Consider the following 22,536-nt stretch of genomic DNA (forward strand, 5'->3'; position numbering starts at 1 on the left):
GGACCCGAGTTTGATCCCCGGTACCAAAAAACACAAAAAACAAAAAACCTTACATTGAAAAAGATGGTCTCTATGTTACCTAGACTAACCAAACACTGGGCAAACCATAAATGTCCAATAATGTGAAATATAAAAATAGATAAATTATAGGACGTCCAAGTGATACTAAGTGGTTATTACAAATATATATTTGTGATGAGACAGGGTCTCGCTATGTATTCCAGGGTGGCCTTGAACTCCCTATGTAGCCCAGGCTGACCTCAAACTCACAGTGATCCTCCTGCCTCAGCCTCCCAAGTGCTGAGATTACAGTTATATACCACCACACCTGGCTCTATTACAAACATGTTTATAAAACTTTAATGACATGGTATTTCCCATAACATAGGGAAGAGTAATAAAGGAATGTGTGATCATGTTCATATTGTACATATTTTTAAAACCTTAATATAGATACATACATGTCTCTATACACAGATATTCAGGAAATCAATATAGATATGGGCCACAGAATGATGCATTACAGTATTTCAGTCTGCTTTATCATTTGTATTTGTCAAGTTCCTCTTTAATGACCAAATACCATTTTCTTCATTAGAAAAACTAAATGCTACTTTCCAAAACAGCTAAAAGAATATTAAATTGTATATAAATCAATCTATGGTGAAACCATAGGAGAGCAACAGATTTGGGGCCACATAGGCTAGGGGCCTGGGGTATTTCGCCTGTTTACTAACATTATGCCTTAAGTATTTAATACAATATATAAATTCCCTTATTTTTAAAATACAGATAACATCAAGCTCACTAAGCTTCTATGGGGTTTAAATAAACTAAAGGATGCAGCGTAAGCAAGCACGTCCCAGTGGAGGAAATGCAGAGCCGCACTCTACCCTGTTCAATGGGGGCAGCTGTGAGCTCAGAAACAGTGTCGGGAGACCAGCCATCCACTGCAGCGGCCACACTGGCTCCACAGACACAGGTCCTACCCGGGCCTCCGCAATGCATGGGGGAAGCCTCAGACCCACCTGAAACTTGGAAATCAAAATTCAAGTATTTCTTCAACTCAATTCAGCCAATACCTCTCAATCTCTGAAAATATACCAACCACAAGGTGGAGACAGGGAACACAAGTGTAGAGGGGAACACAGTCTACGGAGTTTGAAACACTAACAGCAGTGATTCAGGGAACAGATACTGCAGATGCACTATCACCACATCTTTTAATCAATGAAAACAAATACTTCCAGACGATAAAGAAAACCATTCCAATAAAATTATTTTTTGACCCTACTGCTTTCCATTTATATAATAATAATCTTAACTGTTAACAGGGATCCACCCTTCCAAGGTGGTTAGAAGAGGATGTATCTGTCTCCTCCAAGTAGTCTTACTACAGATATTTGGGTGAGTGTTCCTGGGATTTTATAACCAGGGTGAACAATATGAGCAGGCAACAAATTTTGTAAAATCACCTAATCTTTTTCAACATGGCACCGAGGAGAGCTTGAGAAAGGTCGAAGTAATTAAAATTACATCTTAATCCCACCTCTCTACACCCAAATGTCCCTACCTTTCCTTTCCTTGGCAAAAGAGCAAACAAAAAGTTGCTTTAGATGCCAAAGACCTTTCTACTCTTTCCACAGAAGATGCATCATTTTTTTGTATCCTAGTAGTTGATGTCCAGGTAAGTGTACACACACACACTCACACACACACACACACACACGAGAAAAGGAAAAAGTCTTCACTGAGGGGGCACAAGTGACACACTTACCTTGTCTCAGGGTTGTAGCCTAATATGTAGAAAAATGAGTCCACTCGGGCTTTGAATTCTCTAGCAGCGAATATGTCAGAAAAATGGGAGATGTTACACTTCCCTCTGGGGGAAAAAAAAGGAAAAAATACATTAGCAATGCCCTCAATTGTTTTGCAAATCAAAATATTCAGGGAGGAATATGGGAGGAAACACTTAACTAAATCCATGGTGCATGTGGAATGCAGCTACCAATTCCATACTTGATTGTCAATTTGCTTTTTTTGTGTCATGACTGCTTCAACATTCAACATTGTAACTTAAAGTGCTTTTCTTTCACCATTTTGGTAAAAAAGTGAAATTAATTAAACCATAGAGATAAACTGGAGGCAGGATTGTGATAAAAGGATATTAAGCAAACTGGAAATAAAAAGGGAGCAATAAAAAACATAGGGAAAATACCTGATGAAAAATTCAGTCTAAATTAGCCTTTCTACATCATCAAAGCAAAACGGACCCTTTCGTGTTACATTATGACGGGCAGAAAATATAACTAGTAAAGCTCAAGTGGGTAACATCCCACATTTCTTCAGAGTGTAGCTTCTGGTAGATCAATATTTTTCTTTAACACACAAGAAATAAACTATTTGGAAATTAAAACTTGTTACATAAAGATGGGCTCCAGTATACAAGCAGTTCCCAAATTTTCAGGTAATGCTGACTACAAGTGAGAAATCAGTTTCCTATAGAAATATGGCAAAAAAGACCAGTGAAGTTCTAGCAATAAAACCCTACCTTGTAGCCAAATACTATACAACACTACACAACTATGTAAGCAGTATTTCTGTGCACCAAGAACCCAGTGTAAATGCTAGAAATGTTGCTACACACAGTAGGGCCCAACTTCCCACCCACTACACACAAACGCCACAGGGTCTCAAGGAGGAGGTGGCGGGCGATGGCAGCAGGCCCCCACCTCTCCGGCTATGAGGGGCTCTGGCGCCCAGGGCTACACTGAGGGGAGAAGGAGTAGAACCACCAAGGGCGGCCATCTCGCCAACAGCACTCAGCAAGCTGGAGGATGCAGCCTCTGCACTCAGGACCCCAGGTAAGGGCTGCGGTGTTTGAGAAAGAAATTATTTCTACCAAGGCATTCTAAAAGCAAAGTCTTCCTTTCCCTCAAGGACTTCATAATCCAAGCCTTCGTACTGGGCAGTAGCAAAGATGCACTCAGATCATCTCCCAATTTTAAAATCAAATAAAAGTAATGTTGACTTATTAAGGCCCCTCCGGAAATGAAAGAGGAGACAAAAATTCAGAGTTACCAAGCACTTTAAACTTGGTTGATTCAACTTAGAGGAGTTGAATTTTAAATGTTATTTAATCTTAATTGAAGCAAGTTAATAGTCATACATGCCTAATAGCTAATGTACAATATTGCCATCACCAGAGAAAAGTTCTACTGGAAACATCACAGCACTAGGTCTCAAGATTCAGTTCCAAGAAAATACAGAGTAGGCCTCAACTTATCTGGCCCAGAACCCGCCCTCTGGGATGAACTGGAGCTAAACTCAGCTTCTGGAAAAGGCAAAGGAGGTCATTTTTACAGGTGAACAAAGAATTCACTCTGAAACTAACTACCCATCCATTCTAGGTAATTCAGTCCCAGAAGCCAAACCAAAGGAAATAAGTTCCTTTCTCAACTAAATAACAACAGTAATACCTATCTCATACAAACGCTAAGACACAGTCTGTGAAACTCTGTACAGAACATCATTATTTCTGTTTAGTGATCACTACCAAGGAAATTGATTCCTTTATATTCCATGTTATCTCACTCTGAGGGTAATTATCTCATTAATTAAAGGTGCAGAAACCTTTAATTCTAAACATAGGCACAAGAAGTCAGACATGGTTGGGGCAGGGATCATCAGAGTCAGCAACACTGACTTGCTGGACTGAACGTGGTTCTGCTCTGCACCCGACAGCAGTCAGCACCATCTCTGGCCACACACACAGTGACAATCCAGAGTGTCAAAACAATGCCATGTCTCTGGGGAGGGGAAAGCCCTCTTTGGTTCAGGGAAAGCCAAAAATAGTAGGAATTGAACCAATTACATTATGATGCCGGAACAAGTGAGATCTCTGCCATTATGTATTATGTCCTCTATCTGCTTAATGTTCCTGGTTGTGAAGATTACTCGTTCTTGTATGTTAATTTTGTAACCTGCTACTCACTTGAATTGTGCTCCACTGTCTGTCTGTCTCTCTGTCTGTCTTAGAGTCAGGGTCTGTGTATGCTGCCTAGGCTACTCTTGAACTCCTGGGCTCCAGTGACACTTCGCCTCAACCTCCTGAGGAGCCAGGCTGCTACAGTGAACAACAGACACAGACAACTACACCTGGCTTACACCTGGCCTTAGAGGCTTTGCTAGGTATGCTACCACATGCAAAACAACAGCTACTTCTTTATTCTTTCTTACGCCTTTAATAGCACTGTACCTCTGTTACAATGTGAGTAAAAATAATGGATGCTGTTGCCGGATTCCTGATTGCACGGAGTCAGGAAAAGTGGAAATGTCATTCATTTTTCCCCATTAAATATACTAGTTTTTAAAAATTAATTTTACTGGTACATTTAGGTATACAATATAATGACATTCATCACTGGAAATTTCTACCCTTACATAATATATCTTGGTTCTTATTTTTTCTCCATTCCCCTGCCCTCCCTTCAATCCCTCCACCCCAAATATACTAGTTTTAAAGATAACCAAAGCATCCTCACAGTCTTGGAGGCAATCATATATGGTTTCTTGCCTAAGATTTATTAACATTTATATGATACTAATAGGGCCTATAACATTAAATCAACCTTGTAACCCGGGCATGTGACACACACCTATAATCTCGGCATCTGGGAGGCTGTGGCAGGAGGATCGCCATGAGTTCAAGGCCAGCTGGAACTATACATAGTGGGATCCTGTCTCAAAATCCAAATCTCTTGTATTCCTGGAATAAATCCTAGTTGGTCTCAACTCCTCAGGAGGAATGTAATCATTATGTACTGTGAATATGTACCAATAAAAATAAAAATTGTAAAAACCTAATTGGTAAGAATATATATATTTTTAAATGAGGTCTGAGAATTAACAAAAAGGGTGATTAGATTAGCTGGCTCTAATGTTGCTTCCCTGTTAATTTTTACTTCTACATTTCCTTCTTTGTGTTTTTATCACTGCTGTTACTCGTAACAACTTTCTCGCCATCTTTTTTTTTTTTTTTTTTTTTTTGGTACTGGGGATCGAACTCGGGACCTTGTGCTTGGGAGGCAGGCAGCGGAACCACTGAGCTAAATCGCCGGCCCCAAAAACTTTATTTATAGTACCTTGGAAGACCTCAAATGTTCATCTGCAGAATAAACAAATTGTCTATCTGCATAATAAATACCAAATAATCCAATAACTACTGATATATAAAACATTAAGAGTGCACCTCAAAAATTTAAACTGTTGGACAAAAGATGCCAAATGCATAAAAGAGTACTCTAGGGGCCGGGGATGTACCTCAGTGGTTCTGCCACCTGCCTCGCAAGCGCAAGGTCCCGAGTTCGATTCCCAGTACCAAAAAAAAAAAAAGAGGGTAGTGCTAGCATATAAACAGACAACACAACAAAACAGAAAAGCAAATCCAGAATGCAAGTGGAAAGCAATGTATGACAAAATTGGTATCTCAATCCACTAAGGTGTACCCAAACTTATTTTAGTAATTGGTGCTAGTCAACTGGGTAGGATTTTACTTTAATATAAGAAAAGGCTTTCTAACACTGTCTCAAAATTAGAAGCGTTTACAAGACTGATTTAATTTGCCTACATAAAAACAAGTTTTTCATTTAAAAAACAGTATAAAGAAAACTGAGAAAAGTGGTAGAAAGTATTTGCCACCTATACAACATATACAAACCTCCATGAAACCAAATAGAAAAGATATGATCAGATTTCACAGAAAGAGACCAGGGCCGGGGATTTAGCTCAGTGGTCTCACTGCCAGCTCTGCCAGCTGTGCAAGCACAAGGACCCAAGTTCGATCCCCGGTACCAAAAAAAAAAAAAAAGAAAGAAAGAGACCAAAATGCTTAACATCAATGCACCATCTGGCTAAGCCGAGTTGGGGGATATTTGGCAAAATAACTCATCAATAATCTTTAGTTAAAAAGTGTCAAAGTCATGCATGACAGAAAAAGATTGGAAAAGCATTACAGATGGCTGGACACTTAGGAAAAACAATTACATGTAATGTGGGATCCCAAATATGAGGGTAGAACAACAACAAGGATGCTACTAACACTCAAAGAGAATCTTTAGTTCAGTGCTATTATACCCATGTTAATTTCCTTGTTCTGATAATTATCCTATAGTTAAGATGTTCACATTGAGGAGGTTATGGCTGGGTTAGATGAAAACTCAGTACTTATAACTTTTCTTTATATCTAAAAGTAGCTCCAAATAATTTTATTTGACCATCAAGTGCTCAAAGCAGAGAGAGCATCTAGTTGGATGTTCCCAGCACCAAATACAAAGCCTTTTGTCTATTAAGACAATGAAGTGTTAAATGATGAATTTAAAAAAATGAATTGACAGTCTTTGATGTTTAATGAAGTACTAAGCATATATACACAAAACAACAAAGTGCTGATGATCAGGGCTGAGTGTGTAGCTCAATGGTATGGAACACTTGCATAGCATAAGTGAAGCTCTGAGTTCAATCCTCAGCATTGGTGGTAAAAAAACAAAATGCAGATCAAAATTACATCACATATAAAAACCGAGCCAGGCACAACGACACAAGCCTATAAATCCCCAGTATGCTGGGAAGCCAAGGTAAAAAAATTGCAAATTCAATTCCAGCCTGGACAACTCAGCAAGACCCTGTTTCAAAATAATAAAAAGGCTGGGCGGCAGTTCAGTCCAAAGGGCTGGCGTTCAATCTCCAGTATGGGGGACAGAAAATAAATCTTGGGTTTTTTTCTTTTTTTTTTTCCCCAATACTGGAGATTGAACTCAGGACCTTGCACTTTCGAGGCAGGCATGGTGCCACTGAGCTAAATCCCCGGCCCTCAGAAAATAAATCTTAAACTCCAAGCTAAGAGCTCTAAGACTCCATGAACCTCCCTGCAAAACCTGCAGGAGCCAGAGGATTATTTTTAAGGGAAAGAATAGGTAGGGAATTGTCCACAGGTACAATTAATTTTGTTTTAATATATACACATACATATAAAATTTCTGGCTGCTCATGGCAAAATAAGGAGAATAAGTTAATTCAGAATGAAAATAATGAGATTAGAAGCCCAAAACTGTTTATAGAGTTTCTTGGCCCTGAACCTTCAGAAAAGTAACACTACAACAGTGATAGGAAACCTTTTAGAGTTCTCAATGATAACCACCTGCTGCGGCACAAGTGCCATGGGTTCGCCACCACTGCTCTACAATATGAATCTCTAGGTAAGACGACAGCTTCTAGCCTGCCCTACTTGAAGTGGGAGCCAGATAATCAGAAAGCCAGAGAGCAGCCCATACCTACGGAGGCCCACAACCCCTTTCTGATTGCTTGTGCTGTCCCACCACCCCTTTAATGCTTGAGAATGCTTGGTTACAAGCTCATAGGAAACCTGTGAATGTCCCCAGGTCATGCATTTTGACTCTCCTCACAGAGTAAATGCTCCAGGTCTGTGGGTCACCAATAAAACATTATTCCTAGGGAGAAATAAGTGATACAGAAAACAGATCACAACTGACAGAGCATCTCTAGAAGGCTCCAGAGCCTAAACCCCCACCATGCCTCGTGTAATCTGAGGGCCCAAAGAACCCATACAACAGGCTACTGAGTGCAAAACCACTGAGTGCTGAGTAACCCTGAAGAATCATCCCACCAGGAATGCAGCACACAACTATAAATTCCACTTTCTCTTTTCTTACTTTTACACCTTTAAGGACCCAGCTGAGACTGAAAGAGCAGTGTACTAAAAGAAGAACACAGAGCAGTACTGGTCCCAGAAGCGAGGTGCTCTGTGAGGGGCTCCCACTCTCCTACTGCACTGGGTGTGGTTATGTAAGGTTCCATCGCTACATCTTGAGGTACTGACCGGGTCTGTGAAAAGGATGATTCAAAGGCTAAGAGCCTGATCTTGGCTGTAAAACTCTGTGGCAAAGCCAAGGTTCAAACTGAGTCTTTTAATTTCAACCTGGTACCTTTTACATTACTGTGTATTACAATGTTAGCGAAAAGTACTTACCTGGGAATAAGAACAACTCAGAAAACACTACTGAAGATGCTAACTTTAGTAACAGTGGCCCCTGATAAGTAAATGCAGTAAGAAAGTTAGGAGGGGGAAGAACCTGGAAAGATGGGGTTGCGCAACAGACAGGGCCAAGGACTCAAAAACAGTAGCAAAGCAATAATCCTCACCTCAAAACATAGTTCTACAAATGTGAAGTTCTACCATCACTTCTGGAAATAAACTTAGTTTTGGTAGGGAAAAGCTACAAGCTCACAATTTACACACACACAAAAAGTCTGCAGAGGAATGTTGTTTTCCTTTTGAGTCACAGTGGCCAGGGGACAAAGCTCTAGCATCTTTGTGACCCAATTCTAGCACCAGCTTGAAAGAAAAATTTATACATCAGCTTCCTCCTAAATGAATGACATGGCCAGAGTCCCCGGCGGGCGCTACTGTGAGCCAATGAATCCATCTAACTGAGCCTTTTGATCTTCGAAAAGATCTGACACTACTAAGCACTGACACTACCAGCCTTTCCCTTTGTCCTTTTTTGTCCTCCACAGTTTTTTCATCACATTCATTTGATCCCTTTCATGTGCCTTCAGATTATTTGTGTCTCCCTCAAAATTGAATTTTATTTTTGGTAGCACTGGTTTATGTCTATAAAGAAAGAAAAAAACCTTTTTCTGTGGTTAAATTGTGAAAAGAAAAATCAGAACACAAAGTTAAACCTTAATCCTCAAGCCCCTACCTTCACCACTATACCCCAAATATGCTTAAGTGAAAGTAATTGGACTCTGGTGAAGAGAAAGGCATAAACGGAGACCCCGGGGCATGGAGGTGATCTGACAGGTGACCCAAGCTGCTTTTGTGGGTGCACACCACACACTGTAGGGTTACTAAACCACGGCAGGATCACAAGTGTGACCAACAGATTCTGGCAAGCATCAGAACTGGACAAGGTTTTACTGAGCACCTACTAGGCCGGATCATTCCATAACAAAATGACCACTTATCATCCAGCGTCTGAAAAAAAAATCCAATTGTCAAATCCCAAAGGGGTGCTTTAATTGAAATTAATGAAAATCAAATTTCATTCGATCCCTGGTGCAAAAAAAAAATCAAATTTCACCTGAAAGTTTTACAACAGAGCTATCGATTTTTATGAGAACTTTAAAAGAAGGTAACACAGGAGGGAAAAAAACTAAGCAAGGATCCTAGGCACACACCAAGTAAATAGAACCTCAAGAACTGCCACGGTAACAACAGTCCAGCTGCGGTGGACGGCACAGGGACAGCACCTCACACAGTGGCACCTCTGGGGGCATCTGACCCAAGCCTGTTCAAGCAAGCTCACCTGGGTCTGCTCCGACTACCTGCAAAAAATGGATCTGCTAAAAACACAAATTGAAGCTGGGACTGGGGGCATACACGTGTAACACGTGTAACCCTAGGACTCTGGGAGGCTGGGGAAGGAGAATCACGAGTTCAAGCCCAGCCTGGGGAACTTACTGGAACCCTGTTTCAAAAATGAAAAATAAGATAAAAAAGGCTGGGGACGTAGCCCACTGCAAAGGCCATGGTTCACTCCACAGTACAGCAGAATGAATGAATGAGCCAGCCAAAGAGATGAAAATTACTCTGCAAATCTGAATAGCACTGATAAACACACAAATGTATTCATTTTAAGCAATTATGTCAAAAACATGCTGAACTGTCAGTTATGTATTTATTTAACTGGAACTACAAATTCCTTAAAATTATTTTCCTCAACCAATGTGATAAGATGGAAAGAGGAAGGAAGAAGTGAGTAAGCAAAGCAGAGTGAGGAGCTACATTTTCCACCCATCTTGTCAGCCCAGCAACCTTGCACTGACTTGCTGTGTTCAGCAAGCAGGCTTCTGATTAGAAAGTTACCTCCAAAAGACATAGAAAAGCTGACCAAACACCACAGGACTCTTTCAACTTTAACAAAACTCTGTCTTCAGACAGTATGAGAGAGAAGGTTTAAATTCTAAGTAGCTTTAAAAAAAAAAATCAAAGAAGGGGCCGGATATTTAACCCTGCTGCGGAAGCACAAGGACCCGAGTTCGATCCCCAGTCCAAAAAAAAAAAAAAAAAAAAAAAAATCAAAGAATATTTCATGACATATGAAAATCAGAAAATCACACTGTGTTAGTTACTTTTCTCTCATTGCTGAGAGATAATACTCGACACCCAAAGTTAAAGGGGAAAGGGTTTATTTAGCTCATAGTTGGTAGAGGTTTCAGTCTATTGTTGGCGGGCTCCAAAGCAGAGTGGCACATGGCAGAGGGGCAAGAGTTCAATGGCAGGCAGAAGGTAGCAAAAGCAACAAGAGAACCTTAACAGTGTCTTCCAGCCCCTTTTATCTTACCCAGACTTTGGGGATTAGGGTGGTGCCCAACCAATCAGTGGACTGGTTTAGTAATCACACACTCTTAATCCCAACATCACACACTCCAGATTTAGCCACCTCTGAAAAAGTCACCTGTGTCTGCATGAGACTTTGGGAGGACAGCTAGACACAGCCATAACACACACATTAGTGACCATTTATAAAGTTTGCTTGGCACATAGTCGCCTCACTTATGCACACGTTGCCTATGGTTTCTGTGCTGTGATGGCAGAACTCTGGACAGCTGAGGCAGAGCCACAAGAAATACTTCTGGCAAAAGGAGTTCACCTCAACCTGTCCTGTATTAAAACTTGCCCAGGGGCCAGGGATTTAGCTCCGTGGTTTCACTGCCTGCTGCACAAGCACAAGGACCCAAGTTCGATGCCTGGTACCAAAAAAAACCCCAAAAACAAACCTTGCCCATAATCTGAAGAAATAACTCGCCTTAGCTCCACCTAAGGGGTTCAGGATGGTTTCACTGAACACAGTGTGAGCAAGAAGAGAGAAATCACTGTCCCTCATTGCAGTTAAACTAACAAATCCAGTGACTTTTAAAAACCAGTCTTTAATCAAAAAAAAAGTTCTTTTACCACATTATTTGCTGTTTGCAGTGAAGAAAGGGTTTTAAGTATGTTAGCTATTGTACTTCTTATGCCACCTGAGGGGCCCAGTCTACCACATATAAACAAAGTGCACCAGAGCACACCGGCACCCTTACTTGAAAGGACGCAAAATGCAAAGCAGAGAGTCACAGTTACTTTTTGGCGAAACTACTTAAGCTATTAAGACAAGTTACAAAGTTACCTTCTGTCTAAAAATAAAAACTTCAATATTTTCTTCCCCTGCCAAGAATTTTAGCAAAACCAGAAAAAAATTTTTTTTCTGATATATAGAAAATTGAAAGAGTTGACGAGTGAATACCCCAATAAATTCTGCCTGGATTCTAAATTCATGAACACGCTGCCATACGTGCGTCATCCATTTTTTGTACAATCTTTTTCTACTGGCAGGGTTCCAACTCTTAAAGTAGGCTGCAGACCGCTAGTACCCTTTACCCTAAACACTTTGGCAAGCAATACCAGGACATTAACTTTCAAGGAACTAATTATACAGTAGTAGAGTAAGAGCGTAAACACAATTTATTAGGAGAAAAACAGAGGGAGAGGTAAAGCCAGATAAACGGAGAAGCCAGCAACCTTTGAAATCCCAATAATCCAACACTGATGATGCTGTGTGAGCTCACCCGGATGATCACGAGAGGAACTGATTAATAAGTACACTGCTATACAATGAGGCTGAGAAAGATTGGACTCTGTGCCTCCCATGCTCAGTAATTTCTAAACATGAACCCGAGATGCATCTCCAGCGCTTACCTAAGAGCAGCAGCATGGTATGTGTCAACGTAATCAGAAATGAAGAGCTCTCGGTTCTTGATAACGGGGTCTGTAATGACAAGTTCTCTTCCAGAGTCTGTCAAAAAAAAATTTTTTAATTAACTAAGAGGAAATTAAAACTGAGTTTCCAAAAACAGGTAAGGTTTTTGCAAAACTGTTTTTCTTTCCAAATATACCTCCGACTAAAGAAAGCACAATAAATAACCAGACCTAGTTAGCACCATAAGTGTACAGAACAGGGCAAAGGAATAATAGCACGAATAACAAGAACAATGTGTGTAGTTTTGGACAAGTGATTGTCTTGCTGGGAATGTAATAATCCTTTACCAAGTCCCTAAAGTCTGCTGAAATGCGTTAATAAGCACAAAGTTGCCAGGTGTGGTAGTGCATGCCTATGATCCTAGCACTTGGGAGTCTGAGGCAGGAGGATCACTAAGAGTTCAAGGCCAGAATGGACTATATTGCAAGAGCCTGTCTCCAAAAAGAGGAAAAAGAAGTGATCCTTTTCTTCCCTAAATGTTCCAAAATGGAATAAAGCCACACTGATTCAGTTGAAAAAGATAAGCAAGTTACTGTTTTTAACCAAGTATCATAATTTAACTGCTTTAACACAAGTTTTTATCATTTCAAACAAGGTTTTAAAAAAAAACTATCAGCAAAGGCCATGCAAGAGCCTGGGGCAAGCAGCAGGACCCATCAAGCCTGCCCTAGCCCAGCGCCACCGCTGAGAGGACGCATGGCCTCCACAGCTCCTACCGAAGCTCTGAACTCAACTCTTCACCCGAGCTGCAGGGAAAAGCCATCTCGCATTCACGGCTGACAGATGTGAACGATCCAGGATGAGGCCTAGCACCTCTCCAGATTCAACCTTTAAAAACTATGATCAATCTGTACAAAGGTAACTTGCATTTTATGTACATAGCTCATGTGTCAATACAGTTACCAAGCAGAACTACAAGGCCAGATGGAGAGAAAAGGGTCAGTTGCCTGGAACTACCTTCCTATTGTTCTGAAGTCAGGTAGCATGCTGAACTCCAAAACGTAATTCAGAGAGCAGTGCTCGAAAACTGAAGCTTATTATCCCGAATACAAGTAATTAAATTCAATACAGATTACTGAAAAGAAAAAGAAATACAATCCTATAGGGTTTAATATATATTTGTTTTGGGCCGGGGATTTAACTCAGTGGTTCCACCACCTGCCTCAAAAGCAGAAGGACCCGAGTTCGATCCCTGGTACCAAAAAAAAAATATATATATATATATATATATATATTTGTTTGACACTAGGTGAAAAAAGGAATTCAAAGAATGAAATTACTGTTATTTCCAGAGAATACCTGCCTCTGTCAAATTTATGTAAAGACACTACTTGCATATTTCAGAGGTTTAAAATTAAATAAATAAAAAGTAAAATTTAAAAGCTGGGCATTCTGGCCCAGCTACTCAGGAGACTAAGGCAGAAGGAACCGAACTTTCAGGCAAGCCTGGGTAACTCAGCAAGACCTGTCCAAAAAAACAAAACCAAGGAGCCTGGGATGTAGCTCAGTGGTTTTGCCGCCTGCTGCACGAGCACAAGGACCCCAGTTCGATACCCGGTAGCAAAAAAACAAACAAACAAACAAACATGGGGGCTGGGATGTAGGTCAGCAAACATGGGGGCTGGGATGTAGGTCAGATTGTGTCCAATCTCCAGTACTGCAGAAAAGAGGGAGCAAGAGTGGGAGGTGGAGTTGTAGTAAAGTTCTTCTCTTGGCGCACAACACTGGAATTATACCCAGAGCCTTCACACTGATCAACATCCCCAGGACTTTTTTTAGACAGTGTCTCACTAAATTGCCAGGTTGGACTCATACTTCCAATCCTCTTGCTTCAGCCTCCTAAGTGTGCTGGGATTACAGCCATGTGCCATCATACCTGGGCAGTAATGTTCTTATTTATAAAAATCTCTTTCAGAGATAATTTATCATAAAGATTATCTCTGCCAGGGATGTAGCTCAGTGGCACCACACCTGCCTGGCAAGCGCAAGGTCCTGAGATTGATCCCCGGTATTTCCAAAAGAAAACAAATAAAGGTTATCTCTGGGTTTTTTTAAATAAAGAACTTTACCAAAGCTAAGCTTTACAAGAATGGAATTAGAAGGACATATTTACCATTTTCATTATGCCGATCCTGAACCAAATGCTGATACACAGAATCTGGAACTTCAGACTGACGGTAGTACCATTTGACGTTCATGAGTAGATGGTCCCTCTTACTCTGAAAAGGAAAATCTAACAGCATTAGGAACAGGATTTCAGTGTCCACAAGTGCATATCATACTCATGATCAAAACTCTGTACACAGGTATTCTGGCCCACAGGGAAAAACATACAACCAAGACCACAATAATGACAGGGTCTAATTTTTTCCAAAAACCCCAGTCACAGTACCACTCTGCCCTTACCCATCAACATGGTTATGTCAAAATACAAGAGACCAATCTTAAAGCTACCTTAAAGCTTCATCAATAAATTCACTCAATATTACATTTTTATTTAACATCAGCTACACAAAGCCAGGAGTGGTGGTGCATGCCTGTAATGCCAATACTCAGGAAGCTGAGGCAGAAGGGTTGCCATGAGTTCGAAGCCAGCCTGGGCTACACAGTGAGCTCAAGCCCAGCCTGAACTTCATAGAGAGACCTTGTCTCAAAAAGCCAATAGAAAAAAAAAACTTACTTATACAATACTACAAAACCTTTAATCAACTTGCTATTAAAAATTACAGCATATTGTCAAACTCATAAAGCAAGCTAGAAAGCACTTACCCAGCAAGACCTGACATGAAGTCTCCTCCTCTCCGAGGTTAGCCTATCGTGCAGCCTATATTAGAGCCTCCCTCCATTCTGCTGCCACACAACTCTGCAGGTACTGCCATGCACCGAAGTAACAGAGCAGGCTGCAGGTGATGATGGTACCAGAATCAGTCCGGGGAACACGGGCCCAGTCTTATTTACCTTTGGATCAGCATAGAACCACTTGTACATCATTACTGGTGAATAATAGAGATTTCTATGTTGATCACTGTCCCATAAATGACATGTCTAAAAAAAGTCAACTTTGTACCCAGTTCATCCAAAAACTAAGAGATAAAATGCTGCCCCCTTCCACCTGAAGGCCATGGAGCCACAGTGTAACCTACATCCTCTGCGCATCTGGTCATGGGACAGCTCAACAGGAACTGCACTAAGGTGTTGCAACCCGGGCAGGGCTTCACAGACCTCCCCAGGCAGAATGCAGGCACATTCTTCTTAGCAGCCTCTCCCTTTCTCACCACATCCCCACAGGTCAGAAACCAATGGGAGCTAAAATTCAAGAAATGCCTCATGTTTATAAAGGAGATGGCTAAATCTTAAAGTAGGTCAAGAGCCCAAATTAATGAAGGAAAACGCTTCCTGCTTTAGTGAGAGGTCATAAATACAATACAGGCTGAACTGAGTCTAGAAAGTTTATTAAAAAACCACACATTTCTAAAATATTTACACTATTAAAAGAACCAGAAAGGCAGGAAAAGAAAACCCTGTGGTAAGTCTTGACAGGACTCAAATGTACAGATGGGCTACTCCAAAGTAAATATTATAAACATTAAAATTTGAAACTCCTACCAAGACAGCATATCAGCACAGCTTTGACTAAAACAGTCCGTATGTGCAGAGAATAATCCTACATGATGCACAGTCTTTAGTATTTATCCATTTTTCACTTTAATATTGAACACAAAATTATTTTGCACTCTTTATTCTGCATATGAGAACAAACCAATATGAGAAATATGTAGAATGTTATATGCAGAATTTAGAGGAAGCGATTACTCTCAGCAGGGGACTACGGAAGAGATAACAACTGCCCAGAAGAAATGGGACCCATTTAAGTGGTATTCTTTCTAAGCAAAGGAGACCTGAGAAAAAAAGTATAAGACATATCCAGACCCACATGGCCACCTGCATGCAGCACAGGAAAACGCCCAGGGGTGCTATCAAGAGGAACAGGAATCCTGGCTCAGGTTGGCCCACACTGAGCTATGGGACAAATGGAGTCTTTTAACTCAACTGCTAACCAAACACACAAGCAGTGAGGTACAGTCACTGCACATGGAGAGAACAGCTACAAGGCATAGGAGACCAGAGAACTGCCAACCTTAAAACACCCCATGGGCATAAGCATTATTAGGCCAAGAATTTAGAAGTGTAGAGGGAAAAGTCTTTCTTCCTCTCCTCCAAAAGCTAGTTGCTGGGCTGGGGATTTAGCTCAGTGATTTCACCAAGCAAGCGCAAGGACCGGAGTTCAATCCCCCATACCAAACAAACAAACAAACAAAAGCTAGTTGCTTCTTTGCTAGGTGGAATGATAAAGAAAAGAACTAGGATGACATTACTCACAATGGAAAGAAAAGTAAACACCAGGGGAAAGAACAGAGCCTGTTTAAGTGTTCAGGGATAAACTTTATTTAAATAAAACATACTGCCTAACAACTAACGCAGGATCCTCCCAGCACCCCTGGGCCAGGTAACCCACACACTGCTGGATGTCTAACAGTACCCTGGCTTCCAGGCCCCAAATGCCCGTGGCACCCTTCCCCCAGTTAGGACAACCAACACAATGCCTCTAACCATTGCCACGTATCCCTGTAAGGTCAGAACTGTCCCCAGCTGAAAACCACTAATCTAATAGATTTTCAAGTTCTTATGTTTTTTTATGGAAACCAAAGCTAGAACGCTAAGAATAAACCTTGGCTCAAGCTACAGGGTGGGGAAGACAGACAACTGGAAAGAATATTGGAAAACTTGATGCATTTCAAATTCCAGTGCCACCAGGTCCCAGCTAGCTACTGGACCCTGCACACTTACTAAGATTCTCTGAGCCTGCTCTCTCCTGCAAAACGGGGACTGGGAAACTGCCCTAGAAGAACTACTGAAACATTTAAAAAGACAACATCTGAATGAGTGAGTAGATACTCTGTTAGTTGACTGTAACTAGCATTTCAGAGTAATTTAGAAAACTTCGCTGAGAAATGTAGGGAGTTATTTCTCCACCAAAACACAGTGTCATGAAAGGATGATACTGAGCTCTAACCATTATGCTACTAACAGATGATTCCAGGATCACACAAAGGAGCTACTTAACAGAGCTCGGAGGAATTCGGACCTGCTAGCAGTCCTAGCAACAGTGTTCTGAAGTTTCTGTGAAGCCTTTGTGTGTTTCTGCAACACATTTAAGATGTCTGGGGAAAAAAAAAAGATGTCTGAACACCTGAAACACCTTTTAAGTACAGTAACTTGCATTTACACAACGTCTATTTTTCTGAACCAAACTAGTGACTCAAGCAACCTCAGTTCTGTGGTCATTTCTCTGTCATCTCTGACCTCAGTGTGCTCAATGACAAAATGCAAATCAATGATCTGGTTTGTGTGTCTAGATTTATGGCTTCCACGGTGGGACTCTACAAAGGCAGGCAAAATGTCTAGTGGACTTCCTAATGCAGTACTCCACAATAACCAGGGAGGGGCAGCATTGTGCTAAAAAAGACTCAATTCTTAACCACAGAACACAAGGAAGGGGTGGGTGGTCAAGGTAAACAGAAGTTTCAAATAAATTTGGGTGCTACCATGGGTATCATACTTCTAGACAGGCCATAATTCAACTGAAGATGAAACATCTATAACCGAAGGCAATGTGTTGTATTTCCAAGGGAACTAGACTAGAATTATGTTATCTAGGACTGTAGTTCTGTCTGCAACCACTAATTAACCTTCACTGGATCACAGAGCTCCCAAGATGATTTCTGTCAGTGCTTAGACGTCTGCATCTACATTTCTTCCCCAGACAAAACCCAGTGAATAAAGTGATGCTGTGAGAGAACCCCTCATGTTCTCTCTCCCTGTACATATCCAATTGCATTAGTGCCCATTACCATCCTAAAGGTTTACAAATTAAATGTCATCTTCAGAGGACGCCAACTGCCATGGCATTGAGCACAGTTACAAGGAGCACCCTCCCAGCTCCAAAAGCCACCTGGACACAGGAGTTCCTCAAACACTGCCACAGAATCCTCATCCAACTCCTCCTACTCCTCACTAGTCAAAGACTTTTGCTCAGAATCACAGAAAACTAAAGCCAGAAATAAACTTAGAGAACATCTGATTCAGCCCAAACCACCTGGGTTTAAGTTCTTCTGGCTCTGCAACTTACTAAGCTGCATGGCTTTGAGCAAATTACTTTCAAGCCTCAATTCTCTCACATATTAAATGTAGAAAAATAATGGTCCTTACTTCATCAGGTAGGTAGGAAGGAAGGAATGGGTAAAATTGGGTGCATTAGTGCTCAATAAATGTTGCATATTACTATCACTGTTTTTTACTAAGAAGTCACAACTTTCACTCTTCCTGGATTCAAAACTGTGGTGGAAGAGTAACAGTCATATAAAAATAAGCCACGTAAGAAATTAGGGGGAGAGGCAAACACATCAAATGCTACAACAAATATGCCTCATTATTTACTAGTGATGTAATTAAACAACGGCACTGCAGTCAGAGTGTTCATAATTTACAATTTAAGGAAATTACACTGTCCTACTCAGAGGACGTACAACTTATCCCTCCCCTCTATTTGGCTTTAGAAAACAGACTCCTGGGGTGGAGGTGATTTCCATAGGGCTTTTGAAAAGTCAGAACTGAGGTTAAACATTCTAAACTGTGAATAACTGACAAGTGTAGTCCAGGGAAGGAAGGCGAAGGAGACAGGAAAGGCCACCAGCAGCCGATGTGGAGCAGCTGCTCAAGGACAAGGGTACTTAGTTCATTTTATCAGTGCCCATGACTCAACCCAAAATCAAGTCTGTGCTGAGAAATAAATTTGCTTTCCCAGAGATCTTTGATGATTATCAATATACTGATTTAAACACCAAACCAGGGTACTTCCCAGGGCCAGTCTTAATATCCTTGGGAACATGTTTTACTGCAACATTCATTCATGGTGGGGGGGGGGGGGAGGAGGAGGAGGAGGAGGAGGAGGAGGAGGAGGAGGAGGAGGAGGAGGAGGCGGCGGCGGCAGAGAAACCAAGAGGCGTTCCTAAGTGAGGGACTGACAAAACAATCACAGAGATTCCTTTACACAACACGAGACAAAGACGGGCTGTGAGCCCCCCGGGGAGAGCAGCAACTCTAAGCTGCACCAGGCCATCACTGACCCTGCAGCTCCCCCCCGCAGGCCCCTCAAGCCTCCAAAGCCCTCTGGAACCGTTCATGCCTAGCCCTCCAGTGTTGTCAGATGGACAGAGGTATCCAGGATGACCTCAGACCAAATGAACCAAATGATTTTGTCAGGCAAGAATGATCTGCTAGAGATAACAGAAGAACTTCCTTTAAATTTCTAATTTATTTATTAGGAGTTCTAAAAATGTAAGGCCTAATATGAAAGTCATGTGAAATCGGACCAAAAGTTTTGCTTTATAAACCAATATGGGCAAGGAGGGAAGTTTGGGAGTGTAAGTGGCTGACATTCGTGTACAGTATTGTTAAGAAGGTAACTTCTGCCGAAAGCTTTCATGTATTCCCACAACACATCAATAGGAAGGTTAAGAGTGGATTTGCCGGGCTGGGGATTTAGCTCAGTGGTTTCGCTGCCTGCTATGCAAGCATAAGGACCCGAGTTCGATCCCCGGTACCAAAAAAAAAAAAAAATCTTTTAGGGGCCAGGGATTTGGCTCAGTGGTTTCGCTGCCTGCTGCATAAGCACAAGGACCCAAGTTCGATCCCCGGTACCAAAAAAAAAAAAAAAAAAAGAGCGGATTTACCATTTGACTAAGAAATGTGAGCTGAGGGCGCACACCTGTAATCTGAGCACCATGGGAGGCTGAGGTAAGAGATCACAGGCTTAGGTCACACTTTGGACAACTTAGTGAGATTCGGTCTCAAAATAAAAACAGCTGATGATGTAGCTCAGTGGGAAGGCCCTGGGTGTTCAATGCCCTGTACCACACACAAACACACACACACACACACACACACGTTCAAATGAGAGTTATGACACTCAGCACGGGCTGCTCCCAGAGACACCATGCTGTTCTCTCAAGTATGCTGCACTCTGCTTTAAAGGCCTTTCAGGAAGTAATTCCCCAAATTACCCATTTTGTTGTTCTAAAATGTTTTAAGATATATGATAATTTGTTTCATTTATACTGCTAGTTTCTCTAGTTAATTGAAAAGAAAGTTTTGTGCTATTAGTTTTTCTTTGTAACAGAAAATCTTGTTTCTGAGTAACTTCTTTGAAGATAATGTACACAATGTATTAACTACTGCTAACCTCTTCTTTTGTTATAAAATATTTTATTTTTTAAAAAAAAGAAATAAAAATAAGAGGCATTTCAACCCTTCTGAGCCCAATTCCACCAACAGGCCATGACTACTAGGATGTCACCCACATTAGGAAAGCTTTCCATGCGGACAGATAATCGGATTTACCCAATTCTGTGGATAAGCATGACTGAGGAGCAACCACAATGAAAGCAGACCCAACAATTCCACTACTGCTATTATCCAAAAAGATGTAAAAACTCATTTGTTAAAAAGATACCTGAACTACACCATTCCAGCTTTGCACGTAATAGCCAAGAAACAGAATCCGCTAAAGGATGCACCAACAAATGAATGGATAAAGAAAATCTCTCTCTCTCTCTCTCTCTCACACACACACACACACACACACACACACACACACGAATACTACTCAGCCTGAAAAAAGGAAGGAAATTCTGTCCTTTGTGACAACATGGAAGTGAAATGAGTCAGGCAAAGACAGACAAATACCACATGTTCTCATTGTATATAGAATCAAAAATAATCAGACTCATAGTAACGGAGAGTCAAATGGTGGTTACAGCGCCTGAAGGACAATCTCAGGAAGACAAATGTGGGAGTTATTTTGGGGGTGGGGGTGGGTATCTATTGAACAGTTGGTGAACACAAGAAATTACAGTGTATTATACATTTCAAAATTGCTGAGACTAAATTTCAAGTGTTCTCACCACAAAAACTGATAACTATTTGAGGTGATGGATATGTTAATTTGTTTGATTTAGTTATTTTGTTTTATATCCATAAATCATAAAATCACTATGCTCCTCATAAATATGTACAATTATATAAACTGTCAATTTATATAAAATGATTATTTTGGGGGCCGGGGATTTAGCTTAGTGGTTCGGCTGCCTGCCTCACAAACGCAAAGTCCCGAGTTCAATCCCTGGTACCAAAAAAAAAAAAAAAAAAGAAGTAGTAAAATAATTATTTTTTTAAATGGAACCAGGTAGGAAGTACCCTATAATACTTCAAGCTATTGCCCTACTCCTAACATAACATGCTAGGAACTTAATGTTTCATGTATCTATATGATATCTATATGCTTGAGAGCCATTTTAGTTCAAAATGCCGTGAAACCGATACAGGAAACCTAAGTGTCACCAGGGTTTGGGCATCAAGGCCCGTGTGTGGCACAGGGCTCTGCTCTAACATACAGCCCAGAGATCAGGAGGAACGCTGAAATACTGCCTCAGACTCTTCCCACAGGAAAGAAAGGGCTCTGAATAACCCACAAGTAAGCAGTCTTCTGCGCCTCTCTCCGATGTGCTGAGTCATGAACTAGCACTGGTTTCCTTTCTTTCACAGGCAAGTAAATGTTCTTCGGTCCCTACTGAGTGCCCACTCTTGTCTGTGCTGGAAACCCCTTCCTCCCTGACCTCCAGTCTATGCCAGGCTGCCAGGGCACGCCAAGGGGCCCAGGTGCAGCAGTCTCTCCACACCCACTGCCGGAGGCAACTAAACGGACCTGGGGACAGGCCACACCTGAAAACTGAAATCGGACTGGACAGAATCCTGCTTGGTGGTAACAGCACTTACGGGAATTTCCAAATGGACACAACCTGGGACTGCTGAGGGGCCGCACACTGAACAAACTCCCTGTTAAGAAAAGTGCATAGACCGCGCCCGCGTGATTACGTTGCTGATGCCCAAGGCACCAAAACCTGCCAGGGACCGCAACCCAAGGCTCTTGTCAAAAGCTTGCGCTGAGCTCCGGGTCCTGCTCAAGGCCGCGAGGGAGTCCCCACGCCTCCGGTGGGAAGCGTGAAGGCAGAACTCGAGGACAAATGGCTGCTCCGTGTTTGCAGCCGGTGTACACACAACTGGCTACACCAGATCCCCAGAAAGTGGGTGTGGCTAGAAATGTTCTGAAGCAAAGGCTCAGACGATCACAAAGAATTCCCAAACCACTATTTCTTGATGTTGTCTTGTTAAAAAATTTTTACAGTTTAATCTGGACAAAATCGACTGATATGGTAATAGGATCAAAAAAAGTGCACAAACCCGAAATCATCTCTCAAATATTAACAAAGTCAAAACTCACCAGGGCATTCTCTACCTAGGGTTACAATGCGTTCAACACTCAAATTTCCAGGCACGTAGCTCAGCACCTGTTTGCAGTGGAGAGGCTGAGCTGAGTTCCGGGTAGCCTGGGAAACACTGCTGGCCCCCACTGTAACACTAGGCCCTCTGTGGTCCTTAATGTCCCACGTGCGCGTGCACACACACAGGTAAGCTACATACCAAACTACACAGCATGCCCATACTCTTCATGTACTCACAGTGTACACCACCCTGA

General features: G+C 41.6%; 1 protein-coding gene across 10 annotated transcripts in view; it reads right to left on the minus strand.

Moving 5' to 3' along the window:
• Nucleotides 1-22,536, minus strand: part of Rere (arginine-glutamic acid dipeptide repeats) — a 385,951-nt gene that overhangs the window by 145,042 nt on the left and 218,373 nt on the right. For 9 of the 10 annotated variants that reach the window (XM_004863671.4, XM_004863673.3, XM_004863669.3 and 6 more), the window contains 3 exons: nt 13,996-14,101; nt 11,822-11,918; nt 1,778-1,882 (listed from right to left, as the gene is read on the minus strand). The exons of the other annotated variant lie outside the window; for it this stretch is intronic. In XM_004863671.4, the coding sequence (XP_004863728.2) occupies nt 1,778-1,882; nt 11,822-11,918; nt 13,996-14,101 (308 nt within the window). The remainder of the gene's footprint in view (nt 1-1,777; nt 1,883-11,821; nt 11,919-13,995; nt 14,102-22,536) is intronic. 10 annotated transcript variants of the gene reach the window in all.

Source organism: Heterocephalus glaber, unplaced genomic scaffold (assembly GCF_053883595.1).
Source record: "Heterocephalus glaber isolate CG9 unplaced genomic scaffold, H.glaber_assembly_v1.0 deba00001447, whole genome shotgun sequence".
Taxonomy (NCBI): domain Eukaryota; kingdom Metazoa; phylum Chordata; class Mammalia; order Rodentia; family Bathyergidae; genus Heterocephalus; species Heterocephalus glaber.